Source organism: Camelus ferus, chromosome 14 (assembly GCF_009834535.1).
Source record: "Camelus ferus isolate YT-003-E chromosome 14, BCGSAC_Cfer_1.0, whole genome shotgun sequence".
NCBI lineage: Eukaryota > Metazoa > Chordata > Mammalia > Artiodactyla > Camelidae > Camelus > Camelus ferus.
In genome coordinates this window covers 4,347,772-4,372,626 of record NC_045709.1, presented here as the reverse complement: position 1 = coordinate 4,372,626, position 24,855 = coordinate 4,347,772, and the positions used below count along the sequence as shown (strand labels likewise).

At 38.3% G+C, this 24,855-nt stretch overlaps 1 protein-coding gene across 1 annotated transcript in view; it reads right to left on the bottom strand.

Moving 5' to 3' along the window:
• Nucleotides 1-24,855, bottom strand: part of AKAP11 (A-kinase anchoring protein 11) — a 47,236-nt gene that overhangs the window by 4,309 nt on the left and 18,072 nt on the right. The window contains 9 exon segments of the mRNA XM_014551997.2: nucleotides 2,115-2,275; nucleotides 5,222-5,268; nucleotides 6,063-6,146; nucleotides 10,171-10,326; nucleotides 13,327-16,178; nucleotides 16,180-17,843; nucleotides 18,385-18,646; nucleotides 20,066-20,200; nucleotides 22,584-22,631. Of these exon segments, the coding sequence (XP_014407483.2) occupies nucleotides 2,115-2,275; nucleotides 5,222-5,268; nucleotides 6,063-6,146; nucleotides 10,171-10,326; nucleotides 13,327-16,178; nucleotides 16,180-17,843; nucleotides 18,385-18,646; nucleotides 20,066-20,200; nucleotides 22,584-22,631 (5,409 nt within the window).

The window sequence follows — 24,855 nt, the reverse complement described above, 5'->3', positions numbered from 1 at the left end:
GACAGGCTGTGTGGGTGTAGAGGCTACGTTTCTGCAGGAAATTCTTAACCTGATTAAATACATCTGCCACACCCTCAATGGGAAGCATAAAATAATAAAGACGTCAAACTTAATAAAAGGATGTGCCTTCCACAACCTATAGTGTGGTTTTTGTCCTGGAACATGCAATTTAGCCTCAATGGAAATATGGCTTTCTAAGTGAAGAAATGTTAACATTTCAAAAAAACAAAAACAAACAAACAAACAAAAAGTAAATAAATATTGTGGTGTATATTTGTATATACTTCACAATATATACATATATTGAATCACTACATTGTACACCTGAAGCTAACATGTTATATGTCAATTTTTTTAAAAAGTAAATAAAGGTTAAATAAACTATCATCTCCAATCAGAATATGTCTTCATTTTTCTCTAATTAGTTCTGTAAAAACTAATGTTTTGCTATATAAAATGCTTAACCTTCTTAAAAGTAGCTTTATTGTGATATAACTCACATACCATACAGTTCACTCATTTAAAGTACACCAGTCAATGGCCTTTGGTAATATTCACAGGCTTGAATGCAACCATGACCAGTATCGACAGTGGGACATTTTTATCACACCAAAAAAAATCCCCCCCCATTAGTAATCACGCCCCATTCCTCCCACCCTCCTCGCCTCTAGGCAATCACTAATCTACTTTCAACCTCCATAGATTTCCCTATTTTGGTCATTTCACGTAAAGGGAATCATAAAACATCTGGTCTTTTGTGACCGGCTTCTTTCATTTAGCATAATGAGTCCAAGGTTCCCGTGTGGTGCAGCGTGTCCCTACCTCATTCCTTTTTAGTGACAGATAACATTCCACCGCACGGATACACCACATTTTATTCAACCATTCATCAGTTAATGGATATACAGGATGTTTCCACTTTTGGCCTATTGTGAATAACACTGCCATGGATGTACGTTTTCATTCCTCTTGGGTAAATACCTAGGTATGGAATTGCTGGGTTATGTGATGATGCTGTGGTTAGCTTTTTGAGGAACTGCGAGAATGTTCATCGCACTCATCCTTGGTGCCATCATCAGCCTCCTTAGCCCTCAGTTAATCCAAGACTAAATGACTTGAAAACGTCCGCCTCTCTAAGGTCAGTTCTAATACTTCCCCTACCCACTCTTCCTCCTTGACAAGTCATTTCCTGAGCATCCCTTTCTGTCTTATTGTCTCCTTCTGCCTCAGAACAGAAATCTGTACTGGAAAAATTTAAAAAGTATAACTAAAAACAAACAGCAAAGTAAAACAAAATGCTTTACATAGTATCTTTTTCACATACTACTTTCAACAATATCTTTGTAAATTCTGAACAAGGAATCAAGAATAACTTGACTATTCCTTTTTTTTATTATTGATCATTTTATATTGCTTATTCTTTGGACTACTCTATATTCTACATAGATTAAAGCAAAGTTCTGATAAGGAAAATTCTTGGACAAAAAAACCTTAAGACTGTAAACTAAAAATCTTGACTAACAAAGTAATTGGCACATAGCAAGTTCTCAATAAACATATCCTACTGGTGTATCTAATTTGAATGTTTTATTATTAGAATCCTATTAAATATTCAAAGTGAACCACTGTCCCTTATTAAATGCTTAAGCTTTTATTGGCTTTTGCTTATGCATGAGATTGGATTAACAGAGAAAGAGACATACTAATGACTAGGGATAATTATGAATCAATTAACTTCAAAGTATAATAACTCAGTCTTTTCATATGAACACACAAAATGTTTATTAAAGGCATCTAACTTTTGAGAACTCAGGATGTGCCAGGCACTAGAGGAATTTTTTTTTTTTACAGTATTATATTTAATCCTCACAAAGCCCTGCAAGGTAAATGCTATACTCATCTCCATAGTGTAGATAAGGAGACTGAGGCCGGTGAACTTGCCCAAGGTTACGTTGCTAGAGAGCGGCAGCACTGATATCTGAGCCCAAACACTGGGGACTCCACCACCCAAGCATTTACCTACTTTCTATCAACGGGCATCTTATTAGATCAACCGCATGACCCAGAACATCACATCCGGCATCCTCACAACACCCTAAAAGGCAGGTACTCACTTGTATAAACTCCTTCTTTGCTGAGTCATGAAAATAAAGTTCCGCAACTTCGGCCTCAGAGGCAACGAGCCACTGAAGAGTGATCCTCAGCTGGGGGTCTACCGTGCACGGCTCCAGGTCAACGTTCGCAACTAGCAGAGTCTTCCCATCTTGCTCCAAACCTAGTATTTAAATTGAAACAATACGAAGTGAAACTCATCAGTTCAACTCTCGATACACTGGTTTCCAAGGATAGATGGATATTTTCCATGTCTTAAAATTCCGAGGAATTCTGGGGAAAAAATTCATCTTTTCTTAAAAGCACCGTAACATCAACTAAAGCATTTCTCTGAAAGGACAACATAATGCTCAGACAGAGGAATGGCTTTGATCATTTGTGACAGCACAAATGCAAAACTATTCAGAGGCACTGAATTCAAGTGGCAATTCACAAATGCCATAATTTGTGTCAAGATGTAATCTACAGGTAAAGCAAGAGAAAATAAAACTAAAAAGCTACAATTACAATCAAAATATAAATGAAACACAAATAAAAACCTCAAATAAATACATTAAATGGGCTTTAAGAAAGCTTTCTGAACTAAGAGAAAAGGCAGCAGCAGTGAACACTTGTACGGCACGCACATATTACGTCCTAAGTACTGTCCTCAGCTCTTTAGATGTACAAGCTCCTTTAATCCTCACGAACACCCTATGAGGAAGGAACTATGATCACCTCCACTTTACAGGTGAAGGATCTGAGGCAGAGACAGACCCAGAGTCTTACAGCTGGGAAGGTGCTGAGCCAGGACATAAACACAGGCAGTCTGGCTCCATGCCATGCTCTTAATCACTTCACTCTTCAGGAAACATGAAAAAAAAAAAACAAAAAAAAAAAAAAAAAAAAACTCACATACAAACTCATTTACATCCCAAAGCCAAACCAGGGAATTTTGTGGTATATCCTCTATTATAAGTAAGATGTGTTCTCACTTTTTTTAATGAAAATTATGTTTTCAACATTAAAAAAACATGAATCCCTGTTGACTATAAAACTGCTGACCTGTGGGCCAGTATCATGTGTTTAATTCTGCTGTTTAGTGATGGCTGAGCAGCAAGCGGTGCTGAGATCTGGGTCCCCTGACCCAGGAGGCGAGCAGCGGGGCCCGCTGGCAGACACGGTGCCCGCCTGCACCAGTAAGGGATGTTTGTTGGTGAAGCTCCCTGATTCTTTTTTTAAGGTTTGCAGGGCATTCTAGACCACTCCTAATCATTTTTTGGATCTGTATTGGCCCCTAACTTTTCATTTAAAAAAACTGGTCGATATTATTCTCTTAAAATAAACGTCTTATCGTTTCCTTCCTCTCTCCCTCTGACTCTCAATCAAAAATGAATCTGGTCCAAGATGGCACCAGACGTAATCTCTGGAACATTTTGTAAATCTGCAGAGGTCAGGGGGCTGCAGGCTAAGTCACCCCCAGGTTTCTCTGGACTGGATTTCTCAGTTCAGGGTTCCTGGTTGCCTGGCCTATGAGAGTGACCTCTCTCTTCAAAGGTTACTCAACACTAATGAAAAGGGAAGGAACAGACATCCTGCGACTACCAACAACAACAACAGTAACAAATGACGTGTGTTGCCTTAAGATTTCCATAATTTTGAATCTCTTGTAAATCCACATCACTCTATCTTCTAATTTACCAATTTCTAATTTAACAAATTTAAAAGTTGGCTACAATTTTCTATATAATGAAAGATAACTATAATTTCAAAAGCTGAGTAATGACATATCTACATATAATTAATCTCCCAGTTTACACCCACTTAGAAAAATAATTCTGAATAGCCTTGCTAGTGGTAAAAGCATAAACTTTTTAAAGTGAATTTCATATTTAGATTAACTTGTATTATCTTTTAATCGTTCCTCAGTAAAGTTAGTTAAGTAACAACTAGTTTATCAGAGAAAATAATCACCACCTGCACTAATACCATGTACAGCCTTTGGAAAAACTTTGCTTACAAGTATTACTTGGGAAAAAATATACAACTTTTCTGGACAAAGTCAACATTTTTCAGTCAACAAAAATAAAACAACTATCACTTAGCTTATCCATAATTCAAAAAATATTGCCCTATCCCTACTTTATACCTAATGAGAAAAACTCATTTCTAGAAACCCTATGTGAAGAATGACTACTAAGCAGAGGCATTAGAACTAAAAAAATAATAATAATCTTCGGTCTGAGGAGTTTTGGCTCAAAAATTGGAACAAGACTTTCCTAAACAAGAAAAATACAGTTGGTCATAAAATTGGTTGGAAACTCAGGTGTCATAAAGTACATTTTAAGAAATTTGTTTTGGCAATTTTCTATTTGCCTATTTCTAAAGAGATGATTTTTCAAAAACAAATGTCTGAAACAATGTCAATATTCTTATGTGCCACTCTACAGAAGACATTGGTATTTTCAGAATTAGGGAAAAATAAGATTTGCGGGAAAAAAATTCAACAATCATCTCAACACAATGAAAACTCAGCTTCAACATGAACAGCTTCTGAGATTCCCTCAAGACATTCTAATATATTTGAATTAAGGATTACAAATCATGATCCAGAACTCTGTGACCAACAGTACCTAGTATTTACATATTTAGAACTATGTTCATTAAAGGAAGAACTGACTATTTTTCTTCAAGTTTGCGTGAGTGTAAGATTGGAATGGAGGGAAGAAAAAATTGATTTTAAATTATCTTTTTATTCTTACTCACTGATTTATGTAAGCTTGACATCAAACACTAATTCTAATAATTACTTGTTTGGAAGGGAAAAAACTATGACATGTGATTATTATAATAAATTTTATCTCATAATGTAAGCAAGAATTTTATATTTTGAAAAAGATAATTACATAGAGATTATCATAAATTTCTCTCTCAAATAAATGAATCATTCTTTTAAAGTAGTTCAGTTTTCACACTGATGAGCACTTCAGAAGTTTAGCAATCAAATAACACAAACTGCTCAGCAAAGGATCTGACACTGGATAGATTACAAGTACAAACATTAAAGACTCTTCTAAAGAAACTTACACAAAAAACACGTACACACATCGGAGAACAAACTGTCAGTTACCTTCTACATCATCCTCATGCTCTTCGTCTTTGTCATCCGGACCATCACTTTTCAAATGAAGTAGCGGCAGTAGTTAAAAAAATAAAAAAAATAAAAAATAAAGCTTTAATTAATAATGGCATTGAAACCAATTCTTAAAATGTGGTAAATAATGTTACAATATGACATATGACATTTAAAAGGGGGAGAAAACAATAAAAAGGGAAGCTTTGCTTCTCACACCATTTCATGTTAAAAATCTCAATTACAAATGGTGCCTAAAGGTAAGTTATCAATAACTGAGAAGTTCCACCTGACCGTGATATACAGAGCGCCAAGACAATTACATAATAAAATTTAATTTAAAATAATTTAAAGCCAAAATATTCTAATTTGGTTTTAGATAACACAGCATTTGAGTATCACACAATGCCATGAATAATTATTTATTAATGCTTCTGCTGATGCCATTTATATATATTTTTAACATAGCGAGAACATTTTTTTCCTGCACCTTTCTTGCAAGTGAAATAAAACTATATACAAAAACAAAAAACCAAAACAACAGAAATTCTGTAGGAAGCAAGCTCTTTTTCATGAAATAATAATTGGTAGGATGAGAAAAAGCAAGCAGTGCAACACATGCATCGAAGAAACACATTCTGCAGTCAGGTGTCAGTCACATCTTAGCAGAGTTGAATTTTTTCATTAGATGTAAATTTATCAAGCAGAATCATGTCAAAATACAGGAGAAAAGCAGGCTGATATAAATCGGCACTGAAACCCACATTCTTTAAGGATATGACGTCATGCATTAGTGGTGAAAGACTCATCAGTGCTTAGGTTTCTGGACTGGACCAACCTGTCTGATGTTGGAAAGGATAAATTGTCCTCATACAAATCTCCTTCTAAACCAAGACTGCTCCAGCTACTGCTGTTACCATTACTGCCAGAAGAAGAAAAGAACAGAGCTGAACTAGAAGGTGAACGGGGAAGGAGACCCTGGTTTTCCTCAGAACAGCGTCTGTCAGTGATCACTGCGGACGTTCTGAAGCTGCCATGATGGGTGCAGCATCCGTGGCGTTACGGAAAGAGACCACTGCTGCTGCAGCACAAGAGGGCTGGACAGCTTCGGAGATTTGGGAGTGTTCTTCCTTGTCCACAAAGGTTCATGAAAATTATCCTAAATTTATATTCATTTTACAGATTAAGACAACGGAGCGACTTTTAGGACAGTGAATGAACGCACTGAAGTAAGAAGTTTCACAATGAAGTTAATGTCTACGGCAAAGCTCGGGATATAATTTGTAAAAAGCCAATTCTCTTCAGTTTGGATGAAGTTTAATAACAAAACACCACAGGTTAAGATTCTCTGGGGTGTGGGAGAGGATGAGATGGTAGACACAGACAGAAACATAGTCCCAAACAGACCGTTTCTTGTTAGAAACCTGGAGAAAAGATGTTTTCTGATTTTAAAATACTCTTATTATGTTAATTACCTTCATTTCACACTTATGTATAATTCAGTAAGTGGCAAATAATATACATCATCTTCAGAACATTGAATAAGCAAGATCTAATCAAGCATTAACTTGTCCAATCACTAACACCACAGAGAAAACTCACACAACCTAATCAAAAGAAGAAAGCAACTATGTTCTACAAGTGCAGCAAGGCGATTAAAAAAAAAAAGCAACTGAGTTCAGAAACAAAACAAAATTCAGTTTTTCAGATTGAAGTCTACACATGCAGTTTTTTTAAATTCTAATCATTAAAATAATTAGTAAGCACATTAGTTTGCAGTGATAAGCAGCTATATTTCCCCATATGAGGCTAGAAAATTATAAAATATTTATGCAAACCAAAATTTTAGTTCTAAAAATGAATTAAAATAAAACCATCTTTTGTGCAAATTTTGTAAATTTTGACAAGGTTACCAAAAAAGGGGCATGATTATTTCAAACTTCGAAATAGTTTCCAGGCCATCTCAATAATTAACATATCCATATTAACTCTGGCACACTCAAACTGTCACAAAGCACAATGCATTAGAGAATAAAAGTTAAAACTGATCAGTAGTCTTTTCAACATGATATTCAAACAAATGTAGCTCTATTAAAATACCATTAAACCAGCCAGAGTTTTGCCCATGTAGTCTGTTGCCAGACAAACCCAAAATGAGAAACTATGGAAATACAGAACGGACAGACAGCTGTGAGCCAAAGAGAAAGAGAAAATTAGTGATCTCAAACACTGTATTTACTTCTACTAATAGAATGATTCTCTAAACAAACAAAAAATTTCAAAACTAAAATTCTTACCCATTTCCTAATGACAATAATGATTCTTCCATTTAATCTATAAAAGCCTATCACCTAACTATTTATTATGTGAATATGAAAGGAAATAACACCTAAAAAACGTAAAGACTGAAAATTCAAACTACCTCTAGCTAATCTCTCTGAGAGGCCAATCCCTTTGGCCCCTCAAAATGGGTCACATGTGAAGTCCGTTACTTATAAAATGTCACTTCTAACTTCTAACTATAATTTTCCATTTAACTATACTTTGAAAATGACAGAAGTCACCATTAGTAATTACACCAGAACAACAGAAGGACCCAGGACCATCCTGAGCAAACTGGGAGGTGTGACCATCCGAGAGTAACCCAAACATAAAACAGCTTAATATCTTCGCCTGACAGTCTTCACATTTCAGCCTTGAACATATGCCCTGCTTCCATCATTTTGTCTTTTCCTATTTCCTATGTCCCTGTGTCTAGGACACGTGTACCTCAAATCATTCGTGGTCAAGGAATAACATTCTTTATTGTGTCTCTCAGCCATATGAAGACTAATTCCAATTGTGAGACATTTCATAAAAATTATCGAAAAAAATTCTGCAAGTCTGGCCCCACTTCTTACTAATCTACAATGCAACTTTCAAGATATTCACAGCCTGCCCAAAATACTTAAAAGATTTGTATAGCGACCAAGTTCTCTTTCTGATCAAATAATTATACATTCCTCCTAAACACGTGTGAAAACTTGGTATTATTATTTCTTTTTTAACTGACTGTTGCCCTGTCCTGAACCTCGTCCTTAAGAGTAGAAGTGCAAGGTGTGTCCAAACCAGGAGGTCTTCTATCTCCTATCTTGATCTCTGTACCAAAAAATCACAGTTCCTACTGCAGATGTCACCAAAAGACAAAACATGTAAAACCACGTATCTTAAGCGTGGACTCTGAATTATCTGCTTTAAAATCATCTGAGCACTTATCCAGCCTGCAGATTCCTGGGACTCTTCAGTGACCAGTGGGTCTTAATCTGTGAGGTCAGCACACCACCAGCCCTGGAGGAGCCCCACGAACTTTCTCTTTGTGCCTAAACCTTAATTCCACACAGCATCATTAGTTCTTATGAAGACTACGGTCAATTAAAACCACAGGTGTTTTTCTGACAAAATGCTATCAAGTCAGGTTTGCCCCTCCTGAAATTCAAATAATGGATCTTCTGAACCTAAAGGCATTTACCCCTGTTAAGCATAATAAGTGTAGCCTCAGTCTGATTCTTTTTGAACCCTGGTTCTGCTAATGGGATTACCTTGTCATTTTTGTTTTGAGTCACTTACAAATATTAAGTGTTCCGCATCACTAATAAAATAATGTTCAAGAGGAAGAACCAAGCACAGATCCTACCAGACACCTCCCTCTTTTCATCAAGTTAGAGAACATTCCATATAGAGTTGTTTGACTGGCTACAGTCCTCTTAAGGCCACCCGTCTCTATCCTCAGTTCTCTGACTGTAACCTCAGGATTCCGTAAGCAACAATGCCAACTCTTACTGAAATGCTAGAGCCTGTTTCTCAAAGATCAGATGAGAATTCAAGTGCTAATATTCTATTCTAGAGTTATGGGAAGGGCTAAATGTGATTCGTGACATTACTTCCTGCTACCTGGTTTTAAAGACTGCCGTTTTTGGATTTAGATTATGTAAAATATTGGGAGTTTACATCACATTTTAAGAAACTATGACAAAACAGTTACTTTATAAGAATATTAATACTCACTGGTTCATCCAAACATCAAATGAAATACTCTGAGATGCTATGTCCTAACCAATAACAAGTCATTTCCTTGTATGTCCTCATCCCCTCTTCCAGTGGTCTGCTCACCGCCCCATCCTGCTAAGTTAACTCCAAGGGCTCCGTTCAACTGAAACCACATAGGGCCTTTTCCACACGTGCCCAAACCTGGATGTATGTATGCTGAGAACCCTTTTCTCTCCCTAGGTTCAGCTATGGGTGGTATCCATTATTTCCAATTATCACTTAATGTGGATAAAGATTTCAGGGCATTTTATAGGTTAGACAGGAAGGCCATTACAGAGTTAAGAATATAAGAAATAACTGTATCATAACTAATAAAATATTTCCCCAAACTGGTTTCATGAACACAGTTAACTAAGAAAATGATCTATGAAGAGCCATATTTTTGTAATGAGTTTATGTATTTTCGGTCATTCAAGTATAAATGCTCAGGTTCATTTCGTTCCTGAATAGCAGGACAAGTAAGGAATCCTTCCTCCCCAAAAGGATACTATGTTGACTACTATCAAGAAAATTATAGGGCCATTTTGATGCCGTTTAGAGCTTAACCGTTCTTTTCCCTATCCTTTAACAAAAAAAACAAAAGTATCCTCTTTAAAGTGATGAGAAGTCCAGGTAAAGTTTAAAGGGTATGAAATCGAATGTATGAAATAGTTTTCAAATCAACTATCGCCAAATTAGCTCAGCTAATGGCTATATTTAATACATGTCAAAACCATTATCTATATTGTGAATAATAAGATATACTTTGAAAATAACGGCAGATTTTCAAATTCAAAATTTTAAAATCATCCGTGTAAATTTAGCTCCCTTCAGAGGTCTGAGTATCTGAGCCAGGCAATCACGTGCAAAATCGCAGTTACCTCTCACTTAGGTGATGAAAACTACTGCTCTCATCCTGGTGCTCGTCTTCAAAGCTTAAGTTGGACCAGCTACCCGTGCTGTCATCACCAATACTGAGATTCATCTGCTGGCTACCAAAAGACTCAGATGACTGAAAGTCTTCTATTTCTTTTGGGCTAAAAAAAAAAAAGAAGAAGGAAAGAAAGAAAAACAGTCAATCCAACAGCATCAAATTCTGAATTATAAGACTATCCATTTGATGATAAAGATGACAAAAACAAGAAATGATATTCAGAGTCAGACCAGTAGTTCATCTACCCTTTTTTTTTTGCCGTTGTTGTCTGCTAGTAAAGAGACTTTGCAGGAGAGCATGTTCATTTCAAGGTTTATTGAGGGACCCACTGGCATCCCTAACTTACTTTGTTCATCATTATGGACCCATCCCAAGTGCATCATTTATTTAAACCTCTCTTTAAAGCAGTTCATATTTTCACCTGGGACCACTATGAAGGAACACAAGTTCCTAAGTTTGTCATCTGCTTTGTAAAACAGTACTTTTAATTGTATTAAAAAATGCCCCTTTCCTGGCTTTAAGAACAAAAAGTAGTTCAAGGAATTCTAGTGCTGTCAAATCAAGCTTATAATCGAACTAGCCAAATCTCTTCAAGATTTTGAGTATGGATCATAACCTTTCTCACTTCTTTCTCAATGAAAAGACATTTATATTTTGATTCCATCTTCACAAGAAAGGGTATTCAATGGGCAATGACTGTATTTGCCCCTCTACATTTTATTCTCAACTAACAGTTTAAAGTGGTATTTTAATTTTTTTATTGAAGTATATACTTGATTTATAATATTAGTTTCAGGTGTACAATACAGTGAGTCAGTACTTTTGTAGATTATACTCCATCTAAAGTTATTACAAAATAATGGCTCTATTTATTTCCCTGTGCTGTACAATACATCCTTATTGTTTGCTTTATACATACTAGTTTGTATCTCCTAACCCAGTACCCCCATCTTGCCTCATATTTTAACACAAAGAGGGAAAATGTTAAAAGTCTTCCCATCTAAACCTTCTAGTGGCTTCGCATCAATCAAAGTAAGAGTCCAAATCCTTAAAACATATATCTGGTGTGACAATCTCTCATCACGTCCACTTACCTCTTCCTCTCCCAGCTCACTCGCTTGAGCCACACAAGCCTCTCTGCTGTTGTCCCAACACGCACAGTCCCACCCGTGCCTGGAACCCACGTCCCCCTCGATCCCCACTTAACTCATTCTCTCTCCACCTCTGGCTCTTTGCTCAAATGCTACTCTGTCAGGGCTGCGTCCCTGCTGCCTGTGCTCCATCCCCACCTGCTGTGCCCACTGCGGCCAGCAGCACTAACTCCCGGCATCTCTCTATTCTAAGAAAGAGGATGCAGAGGGAAAAACTGGGAGTTCAGGATTTGCAGATACTAACTACTATATATAAAACAGATAAACAACAAAGTCCTACTGTATAGCTCAGGGAACTAGATTCAATATCTTGTAATGGTATATAATGAAAAATAATATGAAAATGAATATATATATATATATATATACCTGAAAAGGAATTTATATACATATAAAACTGAATCACTATGCTGTATACCAGAAATTAACACAACATTGTAAATTATTATACTTCAAAAAAAAAAAAAAGATGGCTAAGAAAACATTAGATGCTTGCCATGGCTTTGACAAAAGCTACTAAAAAATCTGAGGGATCATGTAACTCAATTAAATTCTACCTGAAGTCAAGGAATTTTCTCTTTCCATGAAAACTAACAAAAATAATCCTACAAACCAGTAACACAAGTTGGTCCTGATGTTTTCCCAGGGAGGAAGAAGGTTAAAAGTGAAAATTCTAACTGAAGTGTTAGAATCACGGAGAACAAGACAGTTACTGAAGAATAGAACACTGCAGAACTTGCAGAAAGAACTGCCTCTTAGATGATGGCCCACAAAGAGTGGAAGTATCTGGAGGATTTTTTGCTTTCTAAATTACACTGTGGTTAAGTTATGTTGTTTATAAGAAAACTTACCTCTGTGAACAGAAATAAAACTTTAATCTCAGAGTAGTGAATTAACATGGTAACACTCAATACTTGCTGTATAAAATTCTCCAGCTATTTCCTTTGATTCAGCTTTGGCTATTTCATAGTTTTGTGAACTTGGGCAAGGAGACTACCCACTGTAAGCCTCACCTTCTAGCGCGGGAAATGGTTAACACCTTCCCTCAAAGGGTTGTTGTGGGATAATGAGATGATGTCTATGAAAGTAGCATGTAGGACACTGTTGTGGGAATGTAAATCAGTGCAGTCACTATGGAGGACAGTATGGAGGTTCCTTAGAAAACTAAAGATAGAGTTACCATATGATCCAGCAATCCCACTCCTGGACATATACCCAGAGAAAAATACAATTTGAAAAGATGTATACACCTCAATAATCACAGCAGCACTATTTACAATAGCCAAGACATGGAACCAACCTAAATGTCCACTGACAGGTGACTGGATAAAGATGTGGTGTATATACACACAATGGAATACTACTCAGCCATAAAAAAGAATAAAATAATGCCATTTGCTGCAACATGGATGGACCTGGAGATTGATTCTAAGTGAAGTAAGCCAGAAAGAAAAAGAAAAATATCATATGATATCACTTATATGTGAAATCTAAAAAAAAAAAAAAGACACAAATGAACTTATCTACAAAACAGAAATAGACTCACAGACATAGAAAACAAACTTATGGTTACCCAGGGGTAAAGGGGGCGGGAAGGGATAAATCAGGGGCTTGAAACTTGCACCTCTTGGAGAGTGATGGAAATGTTAGCTATCTTGATCGTGGTGGTGGTTTCATAGGTGTACACGTCTATCAAAATCCATCAAATTATACATCTGAAATATGTAGTTTACTGCACAGGAATTATACCACAATAGAGGTGTTTAAAAAAACTGAAAATTAAAAAAAAAAAGTAATGTGTAGGACACAAAACAATATACTAATACAGCAGGAAATATTTTTTGTTAATTTAGGATTAAAAAATATTCATCTTTCTGAACAGGACCTAAGACTTAAATGATCAAGTTAACTCTTCACTTTATCGTAAGACCCAAAAGAAACGTGAAACTCACCTGCTAACAGCATGTCCGACATTCATCATCGCCGATGTCATTATCTCTGTGGTGAGGCTCTCGGCAAAGCTGACGCCATCCTGTCCGATGCCACTATCAGCGACCAGGCTGGCACTGTTCAGCTCTCTCTCTGCCTTTGCGATCGCTTCAGCAACTATCTTCTCAGCCAGTACTGTCTTCTTATCAAGGTCAACGTGAATCTGAGGGACGTCCAGATGAAAAACTCTAGATTTCTGACAGAGGTTGCTGAATTTTGAATTAGAAACAGGCTGACTGCTGGCAAGGGAATCCCGTCTGGGAAAGTGTGGAGAGGAATGTCCAGTGCTGTCCTGGAGCTCTTTCTGGTCACAGTATCGGCAAGCCTGACCGACCAGAGGGGACAACTTTTCTGCGTGAGTGATCCTCTCAGCCGCTTTTGTGGTCTCCGATGTGTGGGGGGCTGCGGACCGTGGACTCAGCTCTAAAGTGTCACCCTCCACCTTTTTGGCATACTGCTCTACAGCCTGAACGACGTTCCCTCCGTAGCCACCAGCGCTCAAGCTGCCAGGACTGGGGTGAAACCTGTGACTCTGGGAGGAAGGCCCAAGAGGCCTAGGAAAGTCTGGCTCCACATGGGACTCGGTGTCTCCATCACAGCCGTATTTTTCATCAAGGCAAGAATCTGTTACGGATTTTGGCAAGCCAACTGGAGATGCCCTCAGCGCTCTTGTAACATCCCTCGTTATGCTGTGAGCGAGAGAAGTTGAAAACCTGTACAGTTCAGAGCCCTCGCTTCCGTGCGGATCCCGGGTCCATTCACAAGTTTGGTTCTTACAGAGGTAACCGCCACCTCTCTTGCTGTGTCTTTTTTTATCGACTTCTTGCTGGTATTCTTTACTTAGGGACAGTAACAGTTCATCGCTGGTCTTTGTCTGTGAGCTCTGCATGGGGAACGCTGCCGAGCTGCACTTCCTTCTGGCTGTCTTGGCTGCTTCTTGCAATCCTGACTTCACAGACCGATAAGCGAGTCTATTCGCATACTGATCCATTATTAACTCACTGTTCCCACCCTCCTGCTTTAGTATTTGGATAATGTGACCTGCGTACTCATCTGTCACACTTTCCCAGCTGGGATACTTGTAGGTCAGACCTGACATACAAGAATTTGGTGGTAACGAAAGAATAAACGGGTCGACTTCTCTTGGGTGTGCTACAGCCTCGACGTCCAGCTTTTCCGCTGATGTATCATCTCGGTCACCATCAACGTAACAACTGTTCCTCTTCTGCCTGGAGAGCAGACAACGTCTGACTCTGGCTATTTTTTCAGCTTCTGTAATGACGTCTGCTGCCATATCACCTGCAAAGCTGCAAAGCGTCTGTAAATTCTCATCCGAGCAATTCAAAAAGGAAGGTGATCCACTTCTTTGACTTTGCGTGTTCAAGCGAGGGCTTTGGGCCGTGGGTTCTTGAATTATTTTATTGTCTAAATGGGAAGCTGCCGTTTCGGTGGCAAGAGAAATGATGTGCGTGGCTAAGGCGTCTGCAAACTGAACTTTCTTCCCCAAGGGCTCTGACTTCATGTCCACTTCCGGGAGCTCCTCACCATCACTGCTCTCAACTTCTTCTGAAAGGGATCGCATGAGCTTCAGCATGAACTCCTCTTTCTCTATAGGATTTTGTTCACTTTCAGCCAAACTACCAACAGATGAATTGTGAGGTGTCGAGGGTGGTGTCGCAGGCGCAAATTCTTTTGCTAATTCCCCCTTGAGTTTTTTGGTCAACTTCTTGAGATCCCATTCGGAAGCTGCCTGGGATGGTCCTAGAGGAGTTGACGGAGGGGTATCGGGCATTACGTTTCCATCTGTGATCTTCTGTTTGTCTTCCACTTGCAAACCATCTGTACAAGCAAGCACCGTGGACGAGAGAGGATGTGAATGGGGAAAGGGGGTTTCCTGCCCCAGAGACAAGGACTCAAGTGCTGTATTATTCAAATTACTCTTCTTCACAGATTTGCCCTTAGTTATTTCCTTCAAATCAGGTTTCTGACCTGCCACAGTTGGACAAGGTGGTAGTGTCTCTAAAGAGAATTCATGAGCCGCAGAACCCTTACAGCCAGAAACACAGTCCTTCCCTGCAGAATGTGAACAGTGAGGTAAACGATCTTGAGCTTCACGAAATTTGGGGAACTTTTCCAAAGTCAGCCGTGATTCTTCTCCAGGAAAAGGCAAGCCTTCTTTGTCTAGTCCATTTCTATCTACCTTTGGGATCACTGATTTGCTTTTCTCTATGGAATGTTTAATAATAGATTTAGATAGTCGATCAGCAAACATGTCCTTGTTGCTGGCTTCACTCTGTTGCAGCGCTGCTGGATCACAGAGGGAAGGAGAGGTCTTCCCCTTTACTGTTGTAGTTAAGCCACCTGTGTGTCCCTGCACTGTTTCTGTAACTCTGAGTGACATCACTGACTCTAAAGTTTCACTGACTATTGTGTGCACCATTGCTGCAGAAAAGTTGCTAACACCCACAGGATCGCTGGTTGATATCGAAGGGTTTCTCATTTCCGTAGTATAATCATTAGTTGGCTTAACAACATTCTGGTCACCTGGATCGTGTTCTGAAGGTAAACAGATATTTCTGAGACAAGCTACTTCCTCTTCTTTGTTTTTTGTGGTAACACCTGCTTGGGGGGAATCTCCATGCAAGTCACTAGCATCAGATGATGGGGGAGACTCTGCCTGCTGCGCACTAGATGAAGCATGATACGGGAGGAGGGCGCTTCCTGCCAAGGGCACGGGTATAGAAGTAGCAACTCCAGAAGTACAAAACAAGGCCTGCTGCACTGTGTATTCCTTTTTATGTTCCTGCATTGATTTCAGTCGCCATAATCGTCTGACCGTTAAAAGAAGGGGAAAACGTGGGAGCCTGTGTCGGTGGCACCACGTGCTCTGCACTCACGTACTTCACGTTATCTGTAGAAACGCTGACTGCTGCCTTTGTTGTAAAGGTCACGTCGACCTGAGACAGCTCGATGAATGCTTCCTGTATGACAGATTCAGACAGATCTTTTGCATAGGACTTCACGACTTTGTCTTCATAGTCAAATGACCAGCCCCGTGGAGATGCAGAAGTTGGAGGGTATGAAAACTGACACACTTCCATGATGCCTTCAAAAACCAGCTCTTCGGCAAGATCTGCGGCGAACCTCGCCACGGTGTTCGTGAAGATCTGCTTCTTTACGTACTGCAAATCTTTCAAAGCATTTGAGAAAGCTTCACTCACCAAAAAGTTAGCCAGACTGCTAATGGCTCGTTCTTTCAGAAAAAACGCACGCTGCCTTCTCAGTTCGTTAAATGCCATCTGAAAAACGGAGGATGTCAGTTTGACGGCCAGTTGGCACAGGGCGTTGGTACACGAAGAGACTCCCTTCTGCAAGTCTTTAAATGCACTGCCAAAACTTTTTTCCACGAGATCCGCTGCAAACTTCTGAATGCCATCCCTAATCACTGAGGATTTATTTTTAGATCGACTTTTGTGATCAAGGCTTCCACGCTTGAGAGCTACAGTTTTATGTTCCCCCTTTTTAATACAATCAACATCTGATGCTGCGTTAGGATGTCGGGGGTGAAGAACCGAGCCCAGTACTTCACGTGAAATGCTATTCGCATAATCTTCATAGGTGTAATAAACAGAATCGTGACTTTCAGGAATCCTACTGCCACCAGCAGCTGCTTGGCAACAACATTCAGCAGGCGTGCAGCCTCCAAGAGGACTAAAGGCAGAGGATCGAATAGGGCTGAACAGGCCACTGTCCTCCCCCGAGGCCTTCACCAGGCGGGGAGAATCTGGGGCCTCACACAGGTTACTGTAAGGGGATTCTGGTTTGCGAGGAGTTGGCTTCCTTACATTAGCTGGGAGAGCTGGACGATCAGACTTGAACTTTTGAGGATTCATAGTAGTGGTTACAGAACAAGATTTTTCATGTTTGTGCCCTTTCTTTTGTGGTGGCTTCCCTGTGGCAGGATCTTTTAGAAATGGACAAGCCATCTCTAAAGTCTGCTCCAGTTCATCGAACTGGTCAAAACTATCAAAAAACTCACTCACTTCTGAGTCTGAATCCTCAATATCATCTTTCATCACCGGAATTTTAGGTAACTCAAGTTTTGCTTTCAGACTTTTTTGATAGCCCTCTTCATCCAAGAAAATAACAGGACTTGGACTTGAGCTCTCCGACTCAGACGAGTAGGCGGGAGAAGGAGAAAACAACGTTGTCTGCGCAGCACTGACTTTATCTGAAGCAGTGGATGATCTGTAGAAACTCCTCTGGACCCAAGCCTCAGAAATTGATGTTGTGACTGAAGTTTTCACAGAAGGCAGTTCTTTATGTTCCAGGACGTTTATTAGAGAAGTTGAAGGTTTAGCCAAGGACTTCTGTCGCCCAGAGCTAACCAGAACCCTCAAATCATGGGTTTCTAAGTGGTGACCAGAAATAGTCTGTGAAGCAACATCACACTGGCTCCTTAGTGCAGTAACGTTTATTCCTACAGGAAAAGAAAAACATGAATAAAATATTCTTGAATAGATTTTTTTAATTAATTTAAATCAATGGGAATAAGTAGACATTAAGCATGAAATGCTTACTCGTCTCGTTAAGTGTCTCCTACACTATGTTGTTTAACAGATTCATCCCCAGTCATAGTTAAAAGCAATTACACCTTTTACTAAAATATTTTCATTCTGCCCCACATCTGGGAATACCTGGGCTATGGAATGCTTAGCATATTGTCACATGTTAGAAATACTAGTATTTAGGTGACTCTTCTCAAATTCGAACTTAGGCATGTTCCAAACATTTAAGGCAATGAGGTAAACAGTACATGAACAGTACTAACTAAACAAGAAGAAAAACAGCAAAACCAAAAACCAGGTAATGATGAACTTAAAAATCACGAGAAAATTAATTTCTTAATCAGAAAAAAAGGTTAAAATGTTTCAACTGAACCAAGCCTGTCTTAAAACTGTTAAAACTGAACTTTAAACCTTACTCCCCTATTTCAAGAAAAAGTCTAGTAAAGAACAAACCATCACTATATGGCTTTGAAGTCTCCTCCTCTAAGTGCTCAAACGCAGTGACAAAGTCATCTTCGATGGACGATACTGATTGGTTAGTGTCATCATCATCTTCATTAGTGGCCTCAAGCTGGCACTTCTGATGCACGTATGTGTCCAGGGTGTATCTTATACCAGTGGCATATTTACTTAGGAGACTAAAGATAAAATCAGCTCTGAGTCTTGGTAATGTAGGTGACACTCTCATGACACAAAGCATTCCAGAATGATGACTCTTCGGAAAGATAAAAGATGATGAAAATCATTTTATTTTCAAAATATACGATACAGAAAAATGAAACATGTTCCCTGAAAATGAAGCCTAGAAATAACCCAATCTCAGGAAGATAAAAAAAAAAAAAAGCAGCAGCACATGCATCCTGAAAGACTCCCTGATTTTGCTGTGTTTCTTTTCTTCATTCTTTCCCCACAGTTCTTCTCACTTCTCAACCTCTTTTTCTCCCATCTTTCTCTTTCCCAGGAATTCAAATTCTATCTATTCCGTCTCCTTGAATGTTGTGGAACTTACTTATCCATTCCTTTGGGCAATTACATTTTCCCGTGTGACTGGACAGCCCTGTGATTTTTCTTATCTCATCATCCACCTAGTTCACCAGCCACACTGAGAACTGCGTGAGTACACCAACCAGGTTCCAGGCTTTTTGCATCCCATCTTCCTGTAGCTTTCATCCGGATTCCACATCCTCTCCCATTATAAAAGAGCTGTCCCCTCCCTTTACCAGAATTGCCCCAGTGTTTCAATTTACAATAATGTTTATAGCTTTGATTCAGAAGTCAACAGATTTTTTTCCATACATACTATGTTTAAATGGTATGCTATTTAAATTGTATTTTTTAAAATGCAAATACTGACAAATTACTTATTCAAAAATTAGAAATTAGATAAAATAGCTACCCACCTCTTATATCCTAGCAAACAGAACAAAGTAAATATAAATGGAGACTCTAATTATGAAAAGGAGGAGAGCAACTCTACTTCTATCTGTAAACCTCAAAATAACCACAGTACTTTCTATACATGAAGGAAGAGGTAATCCAAATTTTAAGCCTATAATTCAATTTTTAGGAGGGAAAACATGCAAAGCATTTTTCTTTGATGTATTATCAACCAATTAACACTTGGTAAAGAACTAAATGCTCAATGTTGTAACACTAATGACCTGTCTGAAAATGGTGACATGTTTGTTTATAAACAAAGAACACATCTTCAGACAGCCACTGTACGTGGAAATTTTTTTAACGAGAAAATGAGTTAAAGTATGTTCTCTAAAACATACAACACAGTATTTACATAAACTTGGAAATGGGCCATAAAAGGGAAAATTCCTATGATGTATACTCTGGTAGAAGTTCAAGAAATCCAGAAATAATATTTCAGAAAAGAAGTAGTATGTACTTGCATACCACTTATGGAGCTTCACACGTGATAAATCTAATTTAAACTATGACCAAAATTATCTTATCCTTTATTGATTTCAAAACTTCATGAGTTAGATTTCTTATGAATCCTTTTTCTGTCAGATAACATTAAACAAAAAGAAACTTCATCCAAGCATTTAAAAGTTTAATACTCTCAAATGTCACTGTAAAATTTGTCCCCCAAAATGCACTAGAAATGATATATAAAAGTTACCTGGTTTATAGGACCACTGTTTGTATCTGATGACTTATTTATATCCTTCATACAAATAATTTCATTTTCATTTAGACTGCAAAAGTGCAGTGAATTCAGAAGATCTGGAAGCTCCAAAGAAACTGCAGCTAAATCCTAATACAGAGCAATAAAACAATAAATAACACTGTAACGTAACACTTTTGTGAAAGTTCCTCTAATGTGACCTGTACAAAAATCGTAAGGTCTACTAGTTAATAAATTTTCCAGTTCGTAATAGTTAACATACGAAGTTTATCGGCCACAATCAATTTTTTTTAAATTCAAAATTAAAATACACTGAAGTATTTTTAAGTGGCTATTTCTGTAGCCTTTTAAACATAATGATACCAAGCTATAACAAAACTGTACACGGTACCTCACATATCTGTAACAATCAGGCATTCAACAGTTTTTAGCTGCAAACGTCAACCTGCAGTCCTCAAGTTTAACCATCAAATTTTCCGTATGGGATTCTTGCCTGTGGAATATACTTTTTTGGAGCTTAAGTTAAATGCCTGTAAAATCCAAGTCTTTTTCTGCTTCCCTCTCTAAGGCATTATATCAGACTTTAATGAAAATTTTATGAAGATGTAAAGGAAAAGAAAATGTCTTTGTTTTTCTTCTCATTTGTCCTTTTTATGTTACTCTTCTGCCCAGTTAAAGAATTATTAACATCTCTGACCCCTCATAGAGCACTTTCCTCTATAAACATGGTTTTCTCAGTAATTCTTAAAGGGGAAGCAGAGTAGGAGAGAGATACTCTGGAACCTTCTTCAGCTTTATGTTCTCAGGACTACATCTTCTCTTGTGCCTTCTGCCTAAACTGTTTCCTTCAGGCCGAGGCACAATCAAGACACACAACAGAGTTTCCATTTGTCACCACCCAACACACATTATTTGTTTAGAATGGAACAAGAAAACACACTTTTATCTGCACCACAGTGTATTGCTATGGACTTAAGGATCAACACTCTGGTGCTTAATTTTACCTAAGAAGCTGATCACATTCTCAACTGAGAGAAAAAAAAAACAAAGCAGGTTTACCACAACACATGACAATGGATACTAGACTTTCTTGGAATTAGGGGTATAAAAGTGAAACAAAATAAAACCTTCAAACATAGAAATAGAAATAGTGGAAACAGTCAAAAAAAAAAAACAGCTATATGAATTTGAGAATTTAATGTTTTAAAAGTACGTGCCAAAGAACTGTCTTTTTAGTAACATTTTTTGAAAACACCATAATGCGTAAAGGGGCACCCAGTGGTGTGACAGCTATGAGGTCTGGGCTCTGAGTGCCAAGTCCCCCTCCTGTGTCCACATGCGCCCAGGAGCCCAAGACATCCCACCATTTCTGTGCACAGTCTATAGGTCAGAAGAACAGGCTGTGAGGAAAAGATCCAGTTTTGAGCTAAACTTTCACTAGTAAGTTGGGTCATCCCTTTTGATCCTGTTAAAGCACCAGGTAAAAGGTTTTCCAGATTTACATCACTTCTCACTGATTCATCTTTGAGACTTTCCCCTCTTTTTTGTATACAAAACAAGTGGTTCCACACACTTAGGGTTTCCAGCTGTGTTACGTGATGCTTGGTGCCAATCTTTTTTATATCATTGTATCCACACAGCACTTCAGCACTTAACAGAATACGGACAAGAGTCCAACATTCTAATTTTAAGTGCGATAGAATGGTCACTGTATTTGGGAGAGGCATATAATACACTAAGGGAAAAAACTCTGGGGTGAGAGAAAGCTTTATTGTGACAGCAATCCTATGCCTTAATGTCCTTCAGTTTCTCACTTCCAGTAAAGTAATGCTGAATAATGAATTACAGCTGTCTCTGCCGAAATTCACTACAATTGTCTCCTCCTAGGAGACGCTTCACTGCCACAAAAGGAAACCCAGGACAACCACAAATTTTAAGAAGCAGCACGAGGTGAGAAAAAGGACGCCTACCACATCTACACCAGCTTCGCCTCCTCTCCACACAATTGTGGGGCTTTCCTCGGCAGATCCTGACTTAACTCTCAGTCCCTCTGTAAATACCGGCCCAAATTAAACAGGCTAAAAGTTTTGGGTTAGCTAACCATTATTTTTTTTTTTTTTACAAGTTTTAGCTTTTAAATTTAACTCTATCTCAATTAAAAATATAAGAATATGACTGTTGAAGTTAGATTATAAGAAGTACCAAAATAAAAACACAAGTCTCATATTCTACATTATGACAGAATGGAGGAAAAGTTAGCCTGTGGTTTGCAGCCTTCTCAGATGAACGGTTTTTTTGTGGTCTCCTAACCTAAAACTGCTTTCCATTACGAGAATACTCAGTGAAAATGTCCAAGGCACACTCAAAAGCTGATCTCAAAATGTCATCGTTTAAACAGGAATGATTTTAAAAAAAAGGATTTAATGTGAATTCTGGACTAATAAGATAAATTTTTTATGCTCTCAGAATTTCTTTCAAATAACTTCTTTCCAGCTCAATAAACAGATCTTACCTGTATATGAGCAGCATCTGTTTCTTCATTAAAACCTAGAAATGTGACCTGAATAAAAAAGGAATAAAGCTCCATTAGAGTTCTTAAGTCTTGTATCAATTAGACTGTTGAAAGAACTGAGAAACAGGGAAAAAAAAGGATTAAAATGCTGACTGCCCCAGAGAGGATGATAAATTTTTTCAAAGATGATCACAAAGGCTTTTCACCAAAGATTTGGCTCCATAATGAGGCTCCTAAACCTCCCCATATCCACTTCATCAGCAAGTTCCATCACTTCCAGGCCCCACACAGATCTCACACACCCACTGCTCTCCATTCCCCTGCCTCCACGTCTCACCTGCACGACTCCAATCCCCTCCCACCTGGCCCCAGGAATTATCCTGTCACCTCCCTGTCAAAACCGTTCTTGGCTTCTCAGTGCAAAGTCCTAACAGAGGCCCCTGGGTAAGCGGGTGCCTCCAACTTTCCCTCACTTTCATTCATACAAACAGGCCCTCTTTCTGGGTCTAGAACAGAGGAATGTTCTTGCCTAAGGGCCTCAGAGCACTGCCCCGTCAATCTGGATCTCTGCTCCTTGGATGTTTACATGCCAAGCTCCTCCTTTTCTTCAAGTTCCAACCCAAATGCCACCTCCACAGAGAGGCTTTCCCCGGGCACCCCCAAACCTACCTACCTCTTGACTGACCCTCTGTGATACTATCACTTATTTCTTTCAATGCCTTTACAAAGAGATTTCTCTGCAGAAGTTTATATAAATTAACTCTCTAAAGAAAATCTAATGGCCTGAAGAAATGTCACATTATTTAGTAAAAAGGACAAGCTACAGAAAAATGATATGGAGTGTGCACACAATTTCAGCCTTATTTTTAAAAACATGGATGGAAAATAATACTCTAAGACAATATGTCAAATTTTAAGCAGTGGTTAACTATCAATGATGGAATTATAAGTAATCTTATTTTTCTCTATTTTTCCCCCTATGGTTTTTTTCCTTTCCTAATTCACAGCATTAATTCATTTTCTTTTTTATGCTTTCAGTAGTTCTTATTTTTCTATATGGACTATGTACACTTTTATAACCTGAAAAAAGTATTATTCTAAAAATCCATATTCCCTCTATGTCTCTGACATCATAAGAAAAAATTGTGTCCACTTGAAGATCACTGTTAAACTGTTTAATAAGCAAATACTGCGACTAAACATATGAAATACTTAAATGGTAGCAATATGGATAATTAATTCTCAAGAATTAAAGGAAAACAGCATAGTTAAAATATAAAACAACACTCGATATATTTTTGATCTCTTTCTGATGATTCAAAAGCAAGTCAGAGTCTTAGGTCATTCCAGAATCTTTACTCTCAATAACAGGTACTACTTCATAGAAATGTTAATTAATTCTCAGGTGTCTAGGTAGATTATTAACCTACAGGAGCCTGTCTCCTCATCTGTAAAACTTAAGGCACATACCTCCCCTCCCACAGTTGTGAGGGTTAATTAGACAATGTGGGCAAAGCGCCCAGCACACATCGCAGGCACTCCATAACACAGACACACTCAAATACTCAATATCCTTCCTTTCTTCAAAAAGGTACTTTGGGATTTATACACCCTAAAGTGAGACCGAATTCCTTCAGGTTTCCTTTTACTGAACACAAAGAGAAAATACACTGACATGGGGTTGTGAAGATGTCAGCAGAGTTTTGCATTTCCCATCGATCAAGGAATGTGGGCTCAGAGGGGCACTACGTAAGCCGAAGAGAGACGGCTGGAAATTGAGGGCAGACGACACGGAAGACTTATCATGCTAGGCAACAGCTGAGGAGATTAGGGGTGGCTTGGCTTTGCTAAAATGAAGTAAAAAGGGGCAACAAAGAGGACAAGAGCCACGAGCCACAGCACCGAGCTGACACCAGAAGAAGAGACTTAGGTCAGAGAACATCACAGGACTGAAAGCTGTGCTCACCACCCTGTGGAACTACTTCAGATATACTTTCTCAAGGAGCATGAAAGAAAATCATTCCCAAAAATAATTATCAAGAGTATTTATTAGAACCTTGATTTCAAAAAAAATTTTTTTAATTAACATATTTATCAGTTTCGAGCTTCAATGATTCAATACTCTATCACTCTTATTTGGTAAGGTAAATAATGTTTTGATGGATTATGGTTATACTGTAGGAAAAATTTTTACTCCTTTTTATATTAATATATTCAAACAAAGATTGGAAACACTGATGCAGCAGAGAAACAGGTGAGCAAGTTCTATACC